Here is a 20513-nt window from a genome sequence, read left to right as displayed (position 1 = left end):
GAAAGCCTCTCGGTCTCATTCAGATCACATCTTTAATTATGCCAGGCCACAGGTGCCCCAGGGCATTGATCTACGACGGCACTCTCAAAAACATGCTGACAGATCGAGAGCGCTCTGGTCAAGGACTCCTGGAATAATGACCTCCTTCTTCCCCAAATGACTCATAATTACCCGAGTTCTGCTAACAGTAGGAGACAATGGAGAAGATGCAAGGACGGAGAGAGAGAGAGGAAAAAAGAGAGAGGATAGAGGCTGATGGAAGAGAAAAGAGGTGGATAGTGAAGTCGACCGAGGGAGAGGGAGGGGTAGACGGGAGTGTGGGGCTAATGTAATGCTAGATAGATTCCAAGACAAGATAACATTCTTTTTGTTGCTATCAGTACAGCCCATCTCACATCCATTCCATGTAGTATGTACTGTACATGTAGTTTGTAGGCCTTCTATGCACAACATGCTGCTCAATTCAATCATCTACATTCATCTCATGGAACACATCTGCATCTTCAGTAGTACTGAAACAAAATGTGAACGAAATTCCTGAATGTTTCAGCAGACATCTTGGCACTTGTTTCAGTGTAACTACTGTACATAACAGCAAAAGAGGTCAGAAATGAAAGTTTTGGTTCAGATCGTCTAGGTGTTCTTAGTAGGGGTAGAACAAACTATCCATATGCTAATATCATACGACTGTTATCAATAAACTGCCATCACTGCACCACTGCACACTGTTTCAGATCCACAGTGAAATACAGTGAATAAGTACAGTACATCATTCCAGCTTGTTTTTTTCTTATTGCTCATTTACACAGATATTGTTGTGATATTTTGTAGATTAATTGTAGAGTATTGCAAAATTGCTGAATTGTGATATTAAAATTATTGAGGGGAAAGTATTGTAGGTTACTAGTGGGCAACAGATATGGGATTCCCCAAAAGACCTGTTCAATTCAAAAAAGGCCCTTTCTGCCAGCCATTTTCACTATCAAACTAGGGCCCTAGGAGTGAAAAGTGAAAGAGTAAAAGAGAAAGAGAGAGCAAGATGAGAAGAATTGGAAGAACACATCACTAAACCGTTGTGACAATAACAAATGTCTCCCAGCAAGCACAATTAATCACTATTTGCAGACTACACTTGTTTTCTCCTTGCTTGTTCAAAACAGCTCAGAAACACACCAATGATATAATAATGGGATGACAAATTACAGCAATATCATGGCCGCTTTTTTACTTAATAGACCGAGGGTGTGAAAAGGTCAGTGACTTTGTGCGGGCCTCAGCCATGCTTAAAGAGGCCATTACAAGACACTGAAGTCCTCAGACAGAGAACTAAAGAGCCAAATTCAATTAACCTCCAATGGGAACCCTAACTCCATCAGGCCACAAATGACCTCTTCCCATGCCCAAGGACTGGTTAAACAGACATTAACATGCTCTCAGTGGCCTCTGGAAAGACGGCCTTCTTTCTAGATGTCTAAGGCTAAATCCTAGCCTAGAAGTTTGGTCGCGTGTCCTCACTGATGTGTGTGACCTCACTTCAGACAGTCAGAGAGAATTTCACCCTGAGCTGTTCTGTGAGGGATTATGCAGTGATATACTCGGTGTTTAATTATGTTGGAAAATAGCAGTCTGTCTAAAACAGGAGGTGCTGAGGAATAGCCCAGAGCACATGTTCACACTGAGAGCTTCCTTGTCCTCACAGTGACTTGAGATAGAAAATAAAGTGACAGAAGAAATAAAAAATTATCTCACTAATCAGTCTCATCAAGGTACTATGACACAGCACAGAGGCAATCCCTAATTGGCCACTTTCTTACTAGTAAATGTGTATCTTCATTTTTTGTCTTCTCAAGGATGGCAGTGGCATCACAGAGATATGAGACATGCTTTTGCAAAGTACACTTACTTAATGAGTGATAATGGTCTCTCAACTGACTTAAATGTCTCGTACACTATACAGCTCTTTTGTACACCCGACGCAACACGGCAGCAAGCAAGTCCTGTCTTGTGATTTTTGGTCCGGTCAAGCGCATGATCAAAAATCATTATCTGGTCTAAAGCGCATACAAGCACAGCTGTTTTGAAGACGCACTGTCACGGAATGTATGGAGCCCTTGAGTCCCAGGTAACGAGTTGCCCTCAGGATGAGTATACTTTTTATCTAGCATGATTTTTATTCAGTCATTTGAGCCTTGCGCTCAATCTACCGGCCGGCTAGTTCGAGCTAATTAGCTGGACCAACTCAAGGGGCAGCACCAAGCAAGCATTGAAAATATCACTGCACAAATTGGATAACACTAAGACCGATATTTCCTGATCCCAGACTTTGACTTTGCAGCGCTGTCGTCATCTGTCAGCTTGCCTCTGGCCCGCCTATATCAGATACACTGACGTGATTGGTGCAGCTCGGCTCCAAGGACATGGGTAATGAGCATCATTATGCTGATTGCCAGACAGAGTGACCCACAGAGTGATCATTTGTGAATATGGCCCCTGGTTGTTAAAATAGGGCCATGCGTGTTAGAGTAGCTACTCATAACCATTGTCTGACCTTGGAGACTCTGAAGCAGAAGGCAGTGGATGCCGTGTCAGATCTCTCCCGGTCCTCGATCACCAGCCCCTGGTCCTCCGTCAGTGCCAGGTAGTGCCCGGTGGTCAGGTGGCGCAGGCGGAATGGCTGCCCCCAGCGCATGTGGCTCCCACTCCAACTGAATTAGCAGAATTAGCAAGAATACAATTGGCCAACTGTAGATTTAACTTAGCAAATGCTAAGAAAGCATTTTAACAGTTACAGTGCCCTTAAAGGGACACTTCACCGATTAGCGTTAGGCTTTCTATCTTTAGAAAACCATGTTTTTGAATGATCATGCATCATTCCCTCAGTTTGCCTTGAGATGGGATCATGAATAAGACTTCCTGCTTTCAATGATGTAAAATGATGATTTTTACATCATTGAAAGCAGGAGGTCCAACATAGAAATCCGTATTTCTCCCATCTCAAGGCAAACTGAGGGAATGATGCACGACCATTCAAAAACATGACTGGTTTTCTAAAGATACAGGTTGAACACAAGGAAAACCGCCCAAGCAACTGCAAAAGCAATATAGAAACTGCATATGAAAATGCAATCTTGGTACCTTTTTAGGTAGCACAGAGTTGTTAGTTTCACACTTTCATTTAGTAGGCTACTGGACTGTTATAAAATCAACACAATTCTACACTGCACACATCAGTTGATCTGACGCATATCGGCACTGGGGTTAGTAAGCAAGATGAATCTCTGTAAAGCTCTAATGGCAAAACTCTTGACAGATTCTAACCTCCCTTAGACAAGATAGCTAGATGAACAGAGGTGCTGAATTAGAATCTAGAGCAGCAAAAGATGATAAAAGCTCACCTGATCTTCAGTGGCTCCAATCTCCATAGCGACCTGGCCTTGGCGCCTGCTTTTCCTGTCTCATAGTTCACTATCCTGCAGGGAGTCACAGGAACAAAAACAGAGATTTCAAAGCAGAAATGTTCTCCTTGACAGAGAGCTTAGTGGTGTTGCCTACTAAATCTGTATTCCAATTCCCTTCTAAAAGGCTGGGAAAGCGTCTCTTTACTTGTCTCATGGTTTTACACCATGGAATGAACCAGAGGAACAGAACAGAATTTTGGGATGATACACAGAGAAAGGTCAAAGGTTAGGTTATGTAATGAGATTTTCCCTGCTGATAGACTGATATAGTAACTTATGTACATATCAATACAAAATGACCTTCCTTTCAAAAAGCCTAATCAAATTCAAATTCAAATTCAGCCTGAGTTTTCATATATCAAAACCTTAGATAGCCTTCTAAGGTCTTTTCACACTGTAAAGTGTTTACAAACTTTAAAAGTTTATAAGGGATATGTAATATTCTTGGTGTCTGAGCTGTGCTAAACTTAGCCCAGTTGACTTATGTAGGGGTAAATTTACTAACCCCAAACCCAGGAGCTCATATCGCACTGAGGACAGACACCATCTTTCACCAAAGTGGGTGAGTGGGTCACAAGATAAAAGAAATCCTTCACAGCGCTGCCTGCCAGGTCAGAATGTGCTTGATGAGGTGGGTGGGTGGTGGGGGAGGTTGGAGGAGCTGGATATGTAGGGAGAGGCGGAGGCAAGGCTGGTGTGTGTCTGGGGGGGAGTGGGGTGGGGTTGTGCTGACGCCTTTCAAGATTGCACCCTCTATTAAATTTCAAGGACGAGGTTCAAAGTAATGCCGAGGTTGACAACCAATATTTAATCCGTTGTGCGCTCCGCCACTAAACACCGGCAACACTAAAAATAGCCGTCGCGACACCGACACAGAAATGAAAGGTGTCATCAGAGTGCCGCCGGCCGTCGAGGTTGCGCTTCCTCGCGTCCGGGTCCACCCTCATTGCTCGCTTCGACCCACTTCAGAGGCACTGGGCCACTTTCCTTCCGCTCAGTGCCAGCAAGCGCTGCCCTGCTGTTGGCCAGCTGGTCTATATATAGCAGGAGGGCCCGCTGCTTTTGTCTCTCCCACTGTCATCCCAGAGGACTGGAGCCTACAGCACGGTGACTGGCTGTCCCGCCCCATATAGGGAAGGCAAGGGAGAGACAGCCGTGAAGATCAGTGCACAAAGTGGTGAAAAGTTGGGAGGACAGAGGAGAGCTCCACACACACCTCTGCTGTTCTTCACTCTGATCTGAGGCTGGGATGGTGAGGACCTCGTCATGCCCATGGAACAGACGCATCACATGGCCACCCAGCAGATAGCCTACAGGACACACAAAACACACGCCATCAGCCTTTCCTCATACTACATGGAAAAACGATTTAAGAATAGATATCTATACTCTTGGTCATTCATTTCCATGTTTGATTTCTGAAGCAGCTCTTGTGAGTCTGTGACGCTCTGGATTCGAGTACCTTCCTCCACGTTGCTTCCTGAGCAGGTGGGGTGGACGTTCCACAGGGTCTGCATGAAGGACGCATCAACTTGGATGTTTCCATTGGAGATAGAGAGGTGCTGCACCAACCAAAGAGACAGAGAGGAGAGAGGGGGACAGAGAGAGAGAGAGAGAGATTACCCTGCGGCCTGAGTCAAGATGAGGACAGCTGTACGCCACAGCCCAACAAACAGCATGACAGAGCCGGAGCCTGGCTGGGATTTGGCTCAGTCCCACACCAAATGGCACTTCAGGCCATCCAGAGGAGATGGAGCCATGTATGTTTAGCACTTGGTGTTGGGTGTCAAAAACATTTAGAGTGAAATAACTTGACTTTGGGTGATAGCCAAAGAGTGTGCATATGCATGTACACACACAGGCAAGCAGCTGTCTGTGAAGTTATAGGTGTGTAGCTATGAGTATTATGGTCTGGTGGGAGCAGAATGCATTGTGGGAGTGGGCCAAGACTGTTGTGAGAGTGGTGAGTGTCTGCAGAAGTGCACTAGCAGCTGGAAGAGACTGCAGTGCAATGCTGCCAGATACTCCACACCATCACCATGCTACAGCAGTGGGGAACAGCAGGAGGAGAAGGGCTGTGGAAACAGTGCCTGTCACAAGGTGTGTGTGTGTGTGTGTGTGTGTGTGTGTGTGTGTGTGTGTGTGTGTGTGTGTGTGTGTGTGTGTGTGTGTGTGTGTGTGTGTGTGTGTGGAGGGGTGGACCAGCCACTTCCAGCACAACACACATTCACACACACACACACACACACACACACACACACACACACACACACACACACACACACACACACACACACACACACACACACACACACACACACACACACACACACACACACACACACACACAGAGACAGAGAGAGAGAGAGAGAGAGAGAGAGAGAGAGAGAGATACAGACACTTTGAGACAACCTTTCTCAGAGACACAAGTGATCTTATTCGCACTCCACAAATATATTTGCCTGGCTCTCTCTCGTGCGTCACAACAGAGCTATGTCTTGAGCATGGCTGCAAGCGTTGTTTTGATTCAGACAACGGTCAAAGTAGGACACACACCACAGAGAGTGTGTGTTTTTCATGCCATAGGTTTAGTGTACTTATTAATCCTGGCTATATGGCAGGGATAGTGCAGCTACATCATGTGTTCTTCTCTTTAAGGCTCTCTGCTTCTCAAATCAGCCACGTGTGGAGAGAGCTGAGAGAGAGTATGGAACAAACCCCCAGGGCTAATGAAAGAGCAAGACACAGACTGACTAGGACTCTAAATGAGTGTGTATGACTCTAAATGAGTGTGCGTGTGTGTGTCTGTGTGTGTGCGTGAGAGAGAGAGAGAGGAGAGGACTAAAAGAAAGAGAGCCAGATAGTGATGGAGGATGGATCCAACAGAATGAATATGTGTGTGTGTGTGTGTATGTGTGCATGAGTGTGTGTGTGTGTGTGTGTGTGAGAGAAAGACAGAGAAGCAGAATTGTACTTTGTAAGTGCAGAATTGTGAGGTTGTGAGGGAAAAAAGAAAAGGCGAGAGCAAGTGTGCAGCAATGCTTAGCAGACAATTCACACATCCCTTCCTCCCTCTTTTTCTCTCCCTCCATCCCCCACCAGAATCCTTCTCTCTTCTCCACCTCCATCTCTTTCCCCTCCCCCTCCCTCTCTCTCTCTCCCTCTCCATACGAGGCCATAGAGGAGACCATAGGGGAAATACAGATTGGAGCAGCAGAAGTGCTTCTTCATTAGACTGTGCACATCTCCTTATTAAGGTGCTGCAGGTCGATGGCTGAGTTGTGCTGCTCTTCCCTCGGTGCAGCCGGAGCTAATGAGAAACAGTCCTCAGGAGCCAGTGGAGGAGAAGAGGTTCTCGCTACCATCGGCACTTTCACAACAGCCAGAGGGATGGGCCAACAGAGGACACTATAGGTACATTTATTTGGAGGTGTGTGTGTGTGTGTGTGTGTGTGTGTGTGTGTGTGTGTGTGTGTGTGTGAGTGTGTGTGTAGGGGGATAACCAGCATGTGTGACTGTACACTGTATGTGTGTGAGAGAGTACAAGAGAGGGAGAGAGAGAGAGAGTGTGTGTGTGTGTGTGTCTTTTAGGTTTGGGAGAGAGCTGTGGAGTGCAGGAGAGAGAGCAGTGCTGTGTGGGAGAGTGGGAGAGTGGGAGTACTACTCACCAGGTAGCGCTCCGAAGACACGCTGACGAGAATGAGGTCATCCCCGATGCGCACCTTCTCTCCTTCAGAGCGCTGCTTGGACGCAGGGTGGATGGTCCACCAACACGCCTCACCTGAGGAGCAGGGGTGCAGCCATAGCCATCAGCACACACACAAATATGCACTCACGTACACACACACACACACACACACACACACACACACACACACACAGAGAGAGAGAGAGAGAGAGAGAGAGAGAGAGAGAGAGAGACTGACACACACAGTGAGTAAGGAGCATCAGTGATGCTGGCATATGGCACAGTAATTAGAACTTGCTGACCTAAATACACAGGCCGACCCACAGTGGCACACCTGTTCCACCTGTAGCTCCAAAAGCCAAAAATACCACCGACGTGGGGCCACACATGCATACACACACAAACACGCACGCACACGCATGCAAACACCTACATACTAAGGCTGGGAATTGCAATGCCATGATCACGTGATGCCTACCGCGGGTCTGAGCATTGTCACCGGCATCATCGCAAAAAAACCTGATATCCGCAAAATCACGGCTTTTCAACCATAGTATAAGAACAAATCCATGCTGTCCCAGCCCTACTACACACACACACACACACACACACACACACACACACACACAGAGACAAGCAAATGCATACAGTACACACACACCAAAACACACTCTCTCACACACACACACACACACACACACACACACACACACACACATAAACACACACACACACCTTTCTATGCCCACACACTTATGACAAGCATGCACCATGGCAACAGGACTGGCAGTCCATGTCTGAGCCTCTGTGTGCTGGAGAGTGGAGTATGCTTTTGATCAGAGATGGAACAGAGCAAATAATGAAGCTCAGGGAAACTCCAAAGTGCACACAAGAGAAGACACCCACTGCCTCCCAACTCTGAGGCCCGCTCCCACATCTACTGTTTTATGCCACAGGAGGCTGTACAGTACAGTAGACATGAAAACAGCTGCAGTGCCAGTCATCTCATGAAGGCAGACCTGTAGAGTTGTCTCTCTAACACTCTCTCTCTCACACACGCACACGCACATGCACACACACACACACACAGCCATAAAGTAAGACTTCCAAATGCTGCCTGTCAAGCCAGTCCACCCGTCATCAAAAACAAAAGTATTTCTGTAGCGAAAATTCCATTAGTGCCCGAGAGCATTTCTGACTATAGCGTGAATTTACCTGTCGAGTCTTCTTGCAGTCCCACATCGAAAGACAGCTTGTCAGTCAGAGACCGTGATGTCTTTAAACAGGTCAGGTACTGCCAAGAGAACAGCAAAACTGGTTCACACAAAGATATACATACTGTACATGAAGAATCACACACACACATGATCTGCATTTTGTTTTTCACTCTTGCACACATACAGTACACACACACACCATTTTATACAAAGACACACATATGATAAACTAGCATAGACACAAAGGACTCTACAACAGTTACAGAGTATGCTTATAAACATAGCATGTGCTATGGTATGGGTAATAGCATCAAAACACAAGCATACAGAGACAAACAGAAATGCTGGAAGTAGTCCACACGTCCAGTGGCTAGTTTGTGTAGCTAGACAGAGAGGAGCTAGAAGGAGACAAGTGCTCTTACCATTCCACTGAAGGAGTGCCTGAGCAGGATGGCATGACCGTACAGCAGGGTTCGGTGACCACCCCCTTGAGCTGCCTGAAAGACACAACGCATACACACACACACACACACACACACGCGCGCGCACACACACAAACAAACATACATATAAAGTCAGAAACATAAATATAAACATATGACACAGACAGTACTCAACAAACACATGAACACAGGTACACATATGTACACTTTCCCTTTCTTGTCCATGGCTCAAGCTTGTGGAAAAGAACAAGGTAGTACATAGAGGGACACAATGTTGGGATTCTTATCTACGGTATGTTTATGAGGTTCATGAGTAAGACATTGCCCACATTATAATCCCTGTGACCATCAGACATCAAGTGAAAGCAAAAAGCTTGAAGTCCAAAAGAATCATTATTTTCCTCCATACCTTCACTGATGATCTAACAAATTTGCCTTTTTAAAAAGATAATCAAACTGATCTCCATTTTAAGGCAACTTACTCATGAACTTACACGTATTTCTGTGGACTGTCCTAAGACACCTTTGAGTGATATCCCTGCAGTTATCTTAAATAGGAAATGACTCTGGCACAGATACTGTATGGTCCTGCACTGGCCCTGTCCTGGCCCAGATCTGTTTCAGAGTCTTGACTGGGACATGCACTCGTGGGAGTAAGTGGTCTCCTGTTACCATGCTTCCCTGTGAACAGGACTTCACTAGAGAAAACCCTTCAGTTGAAACCTCTGTCTTAAGACTGACATACACATGATATTCTTCCATGTCATGACTGATGACTTTTTAAATTGGTTTTCATGACAATCAGTGCTTAAGGAATCAGTGATAATGTCATGTGACCATTATCAGCAATCATCATGACAGCATTTCCAAGTAGCTGATCCTCCAGACTTGTTATGAGCGTTTGGCAAACTGTTGTGACACTCATAACACTAAGCCCTGCCATGATAATTGCTGCTAACGCTACTATGACAGTATCCTGTCACTGAACACGGACTGTCATGACAATTCCTGCTAATGCTACAATGATATTGTCCTGCCATTGAACATGAGCTGCCACGATGACTGGTGATGACAGCGTATGCTATCTGCCATGACATGTGTGACAACGTTATGTCACTCATTATGAAGTGGGATTCAAGTGCAATGTTGACTGCACACTCTCCCTGTCTTCATATAGAAGAGGTAGGGCAGGAGGATGGGAAGGATGGAGACATTAGGCCACACTCTTCTTGGTGAGGACAAGGCGGTTAAGGAACAGTGTTGGGGGCGAAAATAAACAAACACAGTTTACATTGAACACATTTCGATCATGAGCAGTGTGGGGGGAGAGGCTGGGGGGGGGGGGGTGTGACACTGACGTCAGGTCCGCTGTTTCTCTGTCTCTACGCCACCACCGGCCCCCCCAAAAGCAAACAGAATTACTCACCTTCCGTGTGAGCCTCTAGGAAGCATTAAGATAAGAGAGAATGCTATTACTGCATGAGTGAGCGCCTCTGGCTCTTTCCTATGCGCCCACATACAGTAGGGTCTAGACTGGCAGCAATACTCCAGAGTGAATCTACACAGAGTCAATCAATTTCCGTCTTTTGAAGGATATTTTGTGGAGGTCTTTCCAGCTTTTTCAGTTTTTGAAATTCTGACATACACATGAACCCCTCTGCTATGGGGTCAGGATAAAGCATTCGCACAGCCCAGCAGTGGTCAGGAATTAGGCAGCTGCAATGTGTCCTACTGTATGAGGTGGCCAGAACTTTGAGCCAGCTAGGAGATTATAGCATCCAGGACATATTGAATGGCAGTCACAGCACCAGCTGAGCATTACAGCATACACATGCTGCTAGCTGCTAGCTGCTAGCTATACTGTAGGTAGGTATGAGTAGTGTGTGTGTGTGTGCCACCTAACCACTCTATCACATACACTCTCAACTACTTCCGGCCTCCTCTTGGCCTTCCAAGAAGCAGACAGGAAAAAGCCACCAGATTACAGAGGAGTGGACAGGCCACTCTGTCTCACCCCCAGCTAATATGACATCAGGCCAAGCGTGGTGACCTTTGATAGGGCGGGGGTCTTTGGTCTTTTCTGGACCCCCACATTGGAAGCTAGGGGGTGTTTCTGATAGTGGTGGTGTGGGGGGGGGGGCATGTATGGGGGGGATGCTGCTGGAGGAGATCATTAGAGATAGAGGCATGAACACACACACACACACAGCTGCCAGAGGTCATCTGATGCTTTACACACCATTTGAGCCACTCAACCAGTACCCATAAGACCACGCAGCAGACTGTAAAGCACTTGGGCCAAAGCAGCCCATTTTCTCCTGCTACTCTGTAATCATTAAGAAATGCCAGAACTGTGCTCCTGAGTGCGCTGGGTGACCCACACTATACATCTAATTGGCCACTGCAGTATATGTGGGGCATGCTAAGCATGTCTCTGCTTGGCCCCCTGTTAGTAACTGTAGTAACACTTTACGGTAAGTATGTATGAATTATCATGAATTATCATGAATTCATGCACAAATTAATATATAGTTTATGCATTACTTCATCCCTTAATACATCATATTATTGACACAAATTCATTACATGATTACTGCAAAAAATTGTCATCACTAATTCAAATTTACCCTGGAAAGCCAGCCTGAGGCCCGCCTATAAAATTTGAGGTAGGGAAATTCGGTCTGGACTGTTCCATTGAGAAGCAACTATGTCCGACCAGAACGGTCAAATCAATCAAATTACTTGAGGAGGCTTTGTATGATGATAGACAGATGAAAAGCCTAGCCTCGTCTATCATGTCACCTGATCACGCTTCGGTTTAATTTGTTTGCAACAAAAAACGTTATGAATTCATGATAAGTACCCTTACTGTAAACAGCTAATAAAGTCTTGGGTTGTTACTGTGCTTTAACACCTGCCAAATCATCCATCTGGAGTGGTTTTCACTATGCTCATCCATCTAGTATTAAATCCCATTTCCCAATCCCAGGGCTCCTTGTTACCACTCAAAAATGAGTACAACTTGACAAAAATAAACTACCTCAACAACAGTCTGTTAGAGACGGTACTTTAGCCTGGCTGGCAGAGTGACTGATACCAATGTTCAAAGAACAGAATGGCCTTGTGGCATTCTGACTGGTTAAAGGTAGTCCTTGATTTAAGTCTGTTACAATTTTCATCGAATTCAGCAATCCTGCCATCTGTCCAAAGTGTGCACTGACACAGACACAGACTAAGACACACACACACACACACACACACACACACACACGCACAGGAAAATAGAAGAAATGCATCTTTGAAGATGATGTCTGTGTTTGGTTTGTCGCTGGAGTACAGCCCTGTAAAAGCCTGCAAATCTGCGCCGGCTCTTGCTAGTGCAGGAGAGTGGAGAGCAGCAGTAGGGACTGTGGCGTTAGTGAAGTGTTCTAATTAGCACAGACTGGCCCACTGCAGCCACGCATGGCTGACAGCACAATGTTCCTTGGACAAGTGCATTCATCTTCCCCGACTAAAAGCAGCCAGGAGGAGAGCAGAAAGATCATGGGAACGCATGGGGCATTTTGCTACATTAGCACTGGTGGGTTTTCAACTTTATGAATGTTTTAGTCTACATCTCTCTGAGTATTCAGAACAGTTGGACTGGACCAACTTTTTGACTGGCATGATTTGACTTACATAAATGCAATGTCATGAAGTCCATAGGATAATGTAATGCAAGACTATAAGGGAAATCGACATTTTTTGAGGTAGAGGCTTTTCCGGCAGGTAGTTTGGAAACCTTTACTACAGATAGATAAACACAAATATTGTTCCCACCAACCACCAGTTGGCTTATGTATACTTTTTGCATGTCTTTTAGGTGGTGTTAGTAGCGTCCCAGTTTAGGCTACTTTAGCACATCTTCAGTAGTGTTAACGCTGAAAATGAGTTGATTTGGTGCAATCTGACAACACATGTACAGTAATAGATCCAGTTGATGTACTAACACAACATACTAACAATCAATGTAGTGAGTGGAGTGATATGGCACTTCGTTAAACACTCCTGCTTCACATGGACACTTAAAGAGTCCATATGCATTAGAAAGCTGTCATGAAAAGATATTTGTGCTTGCAATGTTTGTGAATGTGTGTGTGTGTGTGTGTGTGTGTGTGTGTGTGTGTGTGTGTGTGTTTGTGTGTGTGTGTGTGTGTGTGTGTGTGTGTGTGTGTGTGTGTGTGTGTGTGTGTGTGTGTGTGTTGTGTGAGTTGTGTGTGTATATCCAAGCTCTCCCTTGGAATCTGATTTCAATTTGTATTTGTCACGTTGTTAAGAGCTCCAACACCATCGACTTGTTCCCATTCCTCTTGGAATCCATAATGCCATTAGTCATTTAGCCGCGTCCACACACAGTAGGCAAGCAGCAGGAGAGGCTCAGCAGCGCTAGCCCCAGTCCACTTCTCCACAGAGGCTTAGCCAACATCTGAGCACCAGAGACTGCATTTGGAGTCAGTGAGACTTGGACTGCAAACATGAGGTGGCAGGCCAGAAAACGAGTGACTGAGTGAGTGGGAGAAAATGGAGTCAGATGACGGGGAAAGAGTGGAGAAGAAACTTTTTTCTTTTTTTTAAAGTGAGTGCATTATCGTTTGGATGCAATATCAGGGAGTGTTCATCCATCAGGCATCAAGCCTGAGTGGGGCGCTCAGACAGAATGTATGCTCTGATGATCATCATCATTCAGGACGAAAAAAGGGGCTCATTTTGTTTAGATTTGTTCCCAAAATAAAATCATTAAAAGGAATGGTGACTGCCTACTGGGATTGCAACAGACTTGCTGAGAGTTTGAGAAGGCATGGGAAATGACTTCACAAGTATTTCCTCAATAGCAATGCAAGGAAACAGCACTGTTGCTGCCACTAAATGAAGAAAAAGTGATTTTTTAATTCAGCTCACTGAACTTGGATGGATGTCTCTTCTGATATCATCTATCCTCATCCCTGTGGTGGCTGCCAGGTGTCTCACTCTCCCTCATAACATACAGTAGGATGCAGCTGAAGACTGACTCACACCTAGCTGAGAACAGCTGACTGTAGCTGTTTCCAAACCTCCAGACACATCACATGTGATCGACACAGCCTTCAATGCAGTTGAATGTCCACACAAGACAAGATTGCATAGGTGGAATGTGTTCACACCTTACAGTAAAGCTAAACGTATTTTGAAAGTAAGTATCTAAGTAAAAGTAAAATCGACCTAAAAGTACTTATGAGGCTGAAACATGCTCACACATTTCTTTATTGCAATACTAATGAATAAATAATTGTAAAACTGTTTTGACTGTAACTGTAGCCTATAGAGTGGTAATTGTAAGCATAGACCTATAAGTCATAGCTAAGCCTATATTACAGAAAGCCAAGAAAACTATTATCAGACCTTTAGTCAATTGAGTGACAAAGTGGCCATCACACACTTCTAACTGGCCCCCAGTTTCGAGCTGTCTAGATCCAAAACTGAATTAGGGTATGATGCATTCTGGGCACACATGGCATGGGCTGAGGAACTGAAGCTTGTGCTAGTGGGCTGTTAGTGTCAGGTGTGGGGGATGTCCAGGGCAAATAACTTGGACATTTGTGTTCACGCATATAACCCACTAGCCTGAGTGAAGCCAGAGTCACAGTCTGGCTCATAAACAAACCAGTTAGCACATTTGAGTTTGCTCTGCAGGTCCATCTGGAAAGGCTTCATTGACTTATGTCTTCAATGGGGTGTAACCAGCAGTGAAATTAATCCTACTTAGGAGCAATGTCCTCAGTCCCCTGTAAATTGTATGGGTCATGCAGTGTGTGTGTGTGTGTGTGTGTGTGTGTGTGTGTGTGTGGGCATAGGTGTAGCTGTGTGTGTGTGTGTGTGTGTGTGTGTGTGTGTGTGTGTGTGTGGGCATAGGTGTAGCTGTGTGTGTGTGTGTGTGTGTGTGTGTGTGTGTGTGTGTGTGGGCATATGTGTAGCTGTGTGTGTGTGTGTGTGTGTGTGTGTGTGTGTGTGTGTTATGCAGCAGGACCATGTGACGTATAGGGACTGCATGGGTGATACTCACTTCATTGTTCAGTCCTGTTTTGGCCAGCATTTCCTGCAGAGCTCGCACTGATAGAGACTGCTCCAGCACAAAGTTACAGATGCATAGATCTGGAGGAACAAACTGAGGATGAAAAGAGCAGGAGAGAGAAAAAAAGAGAAAGAAAGTGATGTTAAGCAACTGCATAAAATATTCAAATTCACTCTTTAAATAATAATAAAAACAACTCAAGACAAACTAAATATAACGTCTTCTGATGGTACCACTGGGCATTCTTGGCACTCCATCTCAAAAAAGTGCAACTGTGCATTGAGGAGCTAAAGGGAAAGATACATGATAAGTCTTTGCAATAATGCAATGGTCTTCTCAGACCAGGTCATACTTGGAGATAAAACACACAGACAGAGGAGCTATTAATGGACATTCTGGCTTCAGAACACACTTACAGCATTAAAAAATCCACCTCAGCGTATATGATTCAAGATGAATGTCCATTTCTAAAAACTCAGCAGTAGCACACAGTGCTTAAGAAGCGATTGATTGTGCCAAATGATCTTGGTAAATTAACATAAAAGTAAGACAATAAAGTGGGTTTACAAATTAATTTGACATTTAATGAATGTTATAAGAGGTAGGAAAAAGCGCAACACTGCTGCTTTAGAATCACTACTTTATTTGACTAGAATGACGTTTTACATTTAATGAATGTAAAATAAATGCTAGACATTTGATAATAAAACTAGACTTGTATGAGGAGAAATCTGCTATGTGCAGTTGTTTCAGTATTGTGATGACGACAAAACAATGAGATTTTTTGTTTGAGTGTTTAGGCACTATTTTGCTACTATTGGCTACTTATTGCAAAACTCTCCATACTAACCATGTCATAAATGATGTTTTCTAAACAAAGTTCGGGAGGAGCCCTTAGGGATGATTGACACCAATTAACTCACCGCGCCTCCCGCTCCAAGAGTATTTAAGCCGGCCTTCTTTTCTATTATGCCACACGCCTCGGCGTTCGCTAAAGTCATCCCTCCTCCTCCCCCTACTCCTCCATTTCACTGATAGCCCAGTTACTCATCCTCCTTCTTTACACAGGGGGGTGCAAGCGGCCATCGCTTTAACGCGATCTCCGCTCCAGGCATTCCAGGACCACGGTCAGCTACCTAGCCAAACAGGCTGTTAACGTTACACCCAAGCACAACAAATCATACCGATGGGCGAACTAGTGAAATGGTGTTTTAGTGTCAAAGCAGACAGCCATCAATCATGTCAATAAGCACACAGCGCACCAACTACACACTGATACTAAAAATGAAAAAGACTTGGATTTTGCTCTCTCTGTGTGCAAGTCATATCAGTTTGCAATATACAGTGCCCTCCAAAAGTATTGGAACACATGCTTAAAGTTGAATATAAAATCATCTTTTGGAAATTGATCTTAATGCCTTAAATGAAAGAATGAGGAAATATTCAACCTTTAAGGACATTTTCTTTGTGAATGAATAATGCATTGTAAATAAATAAATGTTTCCTTAAAATACAGGGGTCATAAGTATTGGAACGCCCATTTTAAATTCCCATAGAGGATTTTTGTTTTTATTTTCAAAGATTAGTTTTTTCATGGATCCAGGACACTAGGCACCCTGATAAAGTCCCCTTGGCCTTTGGAATTAAAATAAGCCCACATCAACACTATACCCTTCCCCATACTAACAGATTGCCATGCTTTTATGTCAGTTATTAGCTGTAAGCTAATTAGCTGGTTTGAATTGCATTGAGCTCAATGAGAATGAAATTGATTCGGTTCAATATTCCAAATGTCTCTGAAATAGTGGTCAGGAATTTGGTTGAACATGTGAGGCTATGGCTGTGCTATATTGCTAATATTGCTATAAATTTGTTATCAAATTCAACATTGTACAGCTTTATTCCCTGAACAAAATACCACAAAAAAAGAGAATGTTAATAATTCAGAAATAAAATTACAGATGGCTAACAATACATGTTCTTCTGCAGGCTGCACAGTATACTGCATTAAACATACTGAATAATGAATTATATGAATTCAACTGGCATTGAATGGTATGACACAGGCTCTCTGAAATGCTATCCATCTCATGCTCAATGCCATTCCCTGCTTCATCTCCAGCATACTGACAGCCATAGGCTCACATGTCCAACCAAATTCCTGACCACAGATAAAAAGAAAAATGGACAAACACTGAGAGAGAGAGATAGAGAGAGAGAGAAAGAGAGAGAGAAAGAGATGGTGGTGTAGTGACTGATTGCACTCTAAAACCAATTCCGATTATTGCATTCTTTTGCAAGAGCTGCCAACTAAGAGGAAAATAAAAGGCCAGATGTCTTTGTGTTCGCTCCATTGGCTTCTCATGCATATCCATCATGTTCAAGAAGTCTTGATGCACCATTACTGCTTATTTATTGGGCCTTTTGAAACTATTACTCTAATGGGGCTATACAGTCATGAAGATACAGTATGCTGTGCCTTGACCAAGACAAAATATAAATAATAACGAAAAAGGACAGATTTGACAAATGTATCAAATTAATGTAGTCACCTTAACGGTGTCACTGTAAATCAATACACAAAGCTGATTGTGTTGACAGCTTTCTTGGTTCTGACAGTCCATTCTCATTTGCTGTAAATATGAGTTTATGATACACGCGACATATGATGAGGGTAGGTAGCTATTATTGAGACAGAATTCCATTTTTGCCAACAATCTCCTCAATTGAATCATATCCCATAAAGGCAATTTGTCTAAAAGCCCATGGAAACCCCTCGTTCTCGGGTGTAATAAACACCACACAAAAATCCAGCTCTTCCAAACGTTTTTATTGATTTAATGCTATAAGTAGACATGCAGAATCAGCAAACTCCTCGTCTGCCTGTAGAACAATGGACATTTTAATTAAGGCCCTCATCTTTAAAGCAGCACTAAAGATTTGCTCTCGGGGTCCCCCTACAGTTGAGAAGCACATACGGTAAACAAACTAAATATGCATCTTGTGCTACAAAGTACTGTATGACCATAACTCCAATACAATATAGAGAGAATGCACTATCTGTAGAAAGAGATCTCTGGATTCCTGCAGCATAGCCGGTTTTCCATTTCAATGTCGGGGGTGGGGTGCTCAGACGTAGCAGAAGTGCCATTCGTAAGTTATGAGCTTATGATTTTGGAATTGTTTTGTTAAGGTAAAAAAAAAACTCTTAAGGGTGCCTTTAAAGACTAGGGCCTGACACTGATCGAGGCTCAACTTTCCTTTCCTCCCTTAAAGCACCTTTATTATAGGGCAGACTGGCTAACTTTCTTGTTAGCTAACTTGTCTGTGTCTTTATAAAGAATTGTCCCAACCCCAAATATTCAGGATTGGTTCATGAAGGACTGCAGCTTGAATTTCCAGAAAGTGGCTGCTTAGATCCAAAGCAGACAATGGCTGATTTTGCTCATGCTATGTCTTGTAAAGCATAGCAGACATCAAACGGACATGATAATGAGGCTAAAAACGTGATTCACTAAAGGCCATAATTAAGGTGAAATAACAGGAACAACAAAGACTCTGACTCTGATAAAGAACTTTGACTTGTTGCTGAAGTATCAAGTGTGAGCAGCGAAGGTATGCTGTATGGTGATGAAAACAAGTGTTCTATCCAGTACTCTCAAAGGACCCCTTAAAGAACACGTTCATATTTTCTGAGAGAGAGGTGCAATATTTCATAATATCCTATAAGCTGGCCGCATCATTTAGATAAGCAACACTTTTAACCCCAATGATGGGGTGAATGAATGGAGCTGGACACACTGCATGATGAGAGAGGCTGGAGTAAAACTTCAGAAATGGGACTGTGGCCAAGCAGGACGGGGCGCAGCAGCCTGACAGTTTGAGGTAGCTGGAGAAGCTGGGACCTGCAGTAAGATAAATTAAGCCAGCTTAAGCAAAATGGTGTCCTCTTTCTTTAGAGAAGTGCAGGCTAAGAAAGTCAGGTAAACTGGAGCACTTTGTTTGGCGCACCTGTGCCCCCCTCCAACACACACACACACACACACACACACACACACACACACCTGGGGTTTAGCAGAAAGAAGTTTATCAGCATGCTCTAATTCCACTCTTGATCTGGGGGCGTTGAAACGCTCTTCTTCACGTTTTATTGAAAGTTTACAAAGATTATTATTGCTTTCCAGGAGGACAGTTCAATGACCATCTTAGAAACACCATGCTTTCTCCACCTAGAGCAGAGTAGAGCAGGTCTTACACCACCTACTGTAGAGGAGAACAGGTTGTACACCACCTAGAGTAGTGTAGAGTAGATCTTACACCTAGAGCAGTGTAGAGCAGGTCTTACACCAGTTAAAGTACACTCTTAGAAAAAAAAGGTGCAATATAGAACCAAAAATGGTTCTATTGCATGCTTCAGAATATGGCAACCCTTAATGTTTCTTGAAACCATTTTGAAGAGTTAATCAAAGGGACTCCTAAGGATTCCTTTAAGCCTGCATGCCATAGCAGCTCAAGAACCTGTTTGTAAGAGTGTAGTATAGAGTAGGTTGTGCAGTATGTGTGCACCTAGAGTAGTGCAGAGCACGACACAGTAGAGAGTGCATCCTCTGCATCCTAACCATCGCTTGTGTACGCTATAGCCTGTGGTCACAGCCATAGATTCTTACTCAAATCAATAACATCAGCATAAACCTCAAAACATAATCAATGCCACCATGCATTTTAATCATTGTTTCCAGCGCGCGCGGTGGGGCCCCACACTGAGAGAGTCCCACCACTACGGGCAGAAGGCCTCAGAGAAGCTCTCACAGGAAACACTGTGACCTAATTTGCAGTGACAGATGTCAATGCACTGGGAGTCAAGAGGGTAAGATGGGGGCACTGCCAATGAGACAGCTCAAAACGCAAGGGGCGCTGTGTTGGGTGTGTGTATGTGTGTGTGTGTGTGTGTGTGTGTGTGTGTCACACTGTTGAATGCAAATGTAGCCCTGTGTAAATGAATTCTTAGTTGCTGCTGCTTTTACAGCACACATCTATCTATCTATCTAGCTATCTATCTATCTACCTAGTACCTACCTACCTACCTACTGTACCTACCTATCTATCTACTGTAATTGCTTATTTCTCTACATGTACATGGACAGTGCATCTTCCTGCCTTAGCAGACTCTCCAGGAATGCTGATGGAGACGCAATAGGAGGCCAGTGTTGGCTCATACGGACCAGCATGGGGGAGGGGTTTGGCAGGCCTGCCTTTGACCTTTGACCCCTCAGGCATGGAGCGCAACTGTAGGCGAGGGTGGTGATGAGGTGCATGTGGGGTGATGTCTGCACTACTGGGCACACAGCCCGACAACTGGGTCTCATGGCTGACACAGACAGTCTGTGTGTGTGTGTGTGTGTCTTCATTCACCAGAGACATACTGTTTTATGGTGACTTGTCGTCACGGCATCTCTCTGGTTTACAACTGCCGGGTTTAAAGCATAATTCCCTCCGTAGCCAGACATGAGGACTTCACACAAATCATATCTCCACACTCCCTAAGGCACAGGTCACTCGCACTCAGAACTGCATTTTATATCTACATGTATTACATTTTCCATAGCAGTCACTTAGACT

At 44.3% G+C, this 20513-nt stretch overlaps 1 protein-coding gene across 1 annotated transcript in view; it reads right to left on the bottom strand.

The window, feature by feature from the left end:
- The window catches only part of LOC134067936 (ryanodine receptor 3-like), a 172133-nt gene that overhangs the window by 138636 nt on the left and 12984 nt on the right, over nt 1-20513 (bottom strand). The window contains exons 3-10 of the mRNA XM_062523424.1: nt 14868-14987; nt 8786-8860; nt 8362-8440; nt 7127-7239; nt 4921-5020; nt 4675-4768; nt 3396-3470; nt 2549-2705 (exon numbers count right to left, since the gene is read on the bottom strand). Coding sequence (XP_062379408.1) covers nt 2549-2705; nt 3396-3470; nt 4675-4768; nt 4921-5020; nt 7127-7239; nt 8362-8440; nt 8786-8860; nt 14868-14987 — 813 coding nt within the window. The remainder of the gene's footprint in view (nt 1-2548; nt 2706-3395; nt 3471-4674; nt 4769-4920; nt 5021-7126; nt 7240-8361; nt 8441-8785; nt 8861-14867; nt 14988-20513) is intronic.

Source organism: Sardina pilchardus, chromosome 20 (assembly GCF_963854185.1).
Source record: "Sardina pilchardus chromosome 20, fSarPil1.1, whole genome shotgun sequence".
Classification (NCBI taxonomy): Eukaryota; Metazoa; Chordata; class Actinopteri; order Clupeiformes; family Clupeidae; genus Sardina; species Sardina pilchardus.
The sequence above is the reverse complement of the archived record's forward strand: the minus strand, read 5'-3'. Positions and strand labels throughout refer to the sequence as shown.